At 34.2% G+C, this 2473-nt stretch overlaps 1 protein-coding gene across 1 annotated transcript; it reads right to left on the bottom strand.

The window, feature by feature from the left end:
* Window positions 1-1244: 1244 nt before the first annotated feature.
* LOC122810739 (olfactory receptor 6Y1-like) lies at window positions 1245-2198 on the bottom strand. Its single transcript, XM_044082301.1, has one exon. The coding sequence runs from the start codon at window positions 2196-2198 to the stop codon at window positions 1245-1247; it is 954 nt and encodes a 317-aa protein (XP_043938236.1).
* Window positions 2199-2473: the final 275 nt, after the last annotated feature.

Raw genomic sequence — 2473 nt, 5'->3', positions numbered from 1 at the left:
TGTATCTTTTCTTAGAGCTTTTTTCCCCGGGCATCCACTGAAAATAGGTTTCAGACCAGGTTAACAAATGTCAGTAAATAAAAAAATAAATAATTATATTTTGTTATTTACTGCATTTTATGTCTTTCTTTTAATGATCATGTTTTTATTAAGAGTTATAGAAACTAGTCAAATTTATGTTGATTCCAAAACACTATAATAAAAGTAAGGCTGAAACTATGAAATGCTGACTTTAACTGAAGAGATTAACAAATTTGTTTTAGCAGGGAACAAATCATCCTGCCTCCCTCATATCCCACGTTCTTTAAATATCTGGAATCTGAAATTCCTGAATCTTGGTAGTAAAAGAAGAACTACCTTAGCCATTATAGTGCTGTGATCCTGAAGTACTCAAGAAGCACTATGTAAGGAAATGGGAGAATAAAATAAAATCTTTGAATCCCCATTTAGAACATAGGTCAACAGAACTATGTACCCCTTCAAGTGCTTACAGAGTTGTATATGTCTGATCATTGTAATTGCTGAAACTTTTCTCTCTGGGCACAGTATGCAAATAAGCATTTGTACAGTTATAGCTAACCCGGAAAGAAGCCTGAAATAAATAAATTAGTCAGTAACTAAATAACTAACTGAATAAATAAATACATATGGAATTACATAGAAAAAGATTATTAATATGACTTCCTTTTTGGGGTAACTACTTCTTTGATAAAGTGTTAAAGTGATTTAAAGTTAAAGTGATAAAGTACAGATATAGCAGTATTGAGGACTATTTAGAAAATATCATAATCTTTCATGCGAGTAGATATTAACAAATGGAGTTACCATGGTATAGCGCATTCCAAAAGCATATCCCTGAAGTACATTTACTTCAGAATTCTAAGAAAGATCACTAGCTAACTAACTATCTAACGAAATAAGTGCAATGATTAACAAATGCTGCAAGTGTGGAATAATACAACATCAAATTACATTTTAGCTCCTGTTTTCTGATTAAAAAAGTGTAACAATAAATGTATAAAGAATTGAAAGAAAATGCAGAAGTAATAATCGGTTTATATAAAACAGAGTACTGAAAGGGATTAAAAGGCTTCAAAAAAACAGAAGTAAAAATTTGCTGTTGCTTACATAGGGCTGAAAATTATACGTTGGATACAATGTACAGTCAGTCAATGTATCATCCTTCTGAAAGTATTGTAACCTGTACGTGTGGTGTATATATTAAATTTCAGTGAAGAAGATGTTCATACTGCAAATACATTTCTGTTCATGACTTTGACAAAACTGGCTCGGATCTCCTTGGTTCTCAAACAATAAATGATAGGATTAGCAAGTGGAGGTAGAATATTTTGTACAACAGCAGCCAAAGTCCGAGAGTCAGCAGAGAACCTGGGTACCCTGTAGGATATTAGAACAAAAAGCAGCACTGTTATGAATACAGCAAAGACTAAAAGGTGACCAGCACAAGTAGAAAACGCTTTTCGTCGCCCCTCGGCAGATGCCACTTTAAATACAGTTATCAGGATTTTTATGTAGGAAAATATGATGAAACATATCATTACTGCCATTGTCAGCAGTGCTAAGGCTAGGGAGAGAAGGGAATGTAAACGAACATCTCCACAAGCCAGCGATATTATTGATGAATACTGACAGAAGTAATCAAGAACTTTATTTGGCCCACAGAATGTTACAACCACTACAAAGCTACCACACAACACTGCAAGACAAATGCCAGGCATCCAACACAGAACAGTAAGTCTAACAGCATAATTCTCTGTCATGATGTTTGGGTAATGGAGTGGATTGCATATGGCCAGGTAGCGATCATATGCCATCACAGTCAAAATGCCAATTTCTGTCATAGTAACTATGACATAAAAAGCCATTTGAAGGAGGCAGGATCCAAAGCTGACAATTTTGTCATCTGATGCTAGATAGTACAACATCTCTGGGATGGTAACAGAAGGAAGGAGAATGTCTACTATAGCTAGATGGCAGATAAAGAAGTACATTGGTGAATGGAGTTCACGGTCCATCTTGATAGCAACTATGAACATAATGTTTTCTAGCAATGCTGCAGTGTATGCAAAGAGGAAGACACCAAAAATGATTAATCGTGATGGCCAATCCTGAAGTCCTGGAAATCCTTCTATACTAAAATGTGAGACACGAAAGGCAGTTACATTAGATAGATCCATAGTATGAAGAAAAAATGTAGTTCCATCCAACTGTATTGTTTCCTAATACACAAAAATACATAAAAAAAACAGATGCTCACTGTTTACTAGACTGTTAACATATTTTTACACATAAACCCCAATTAAACAGAAAAACGTAAATAAGTTATCCTGTATGACATAGTTGCTGCAAAGGAATCCAAAGATATGATAAAATGGAGTAAAACAAAATAATCTTTTAAATCTCTATTGCACAAGTAATGTTGAGTAGCTACATATCTGCAGCAAGTATGAAC

The sequence above is a fragment of the Protopterus annectens genome, chromosome 9.part0 (genome assembly GCF_019279795.1).
Source record: "Protopterus annectens isolate FY-2018-M chromosome 9.part0, PAN1.0, whole genome shotgun sequence".
Classification (NCBI taxonomy): domain Eukaryota; kingdom Metazoa; phylum Chordata; order Ceratodontiformes; family Protopteridae; genus Protopterus; species Protopterus annectens.
The sequence above is the reverse complement of the archived record's forward strand: the minus strand, read 5'-3'. Positions and strand labels throughout refer to the sequence as shown.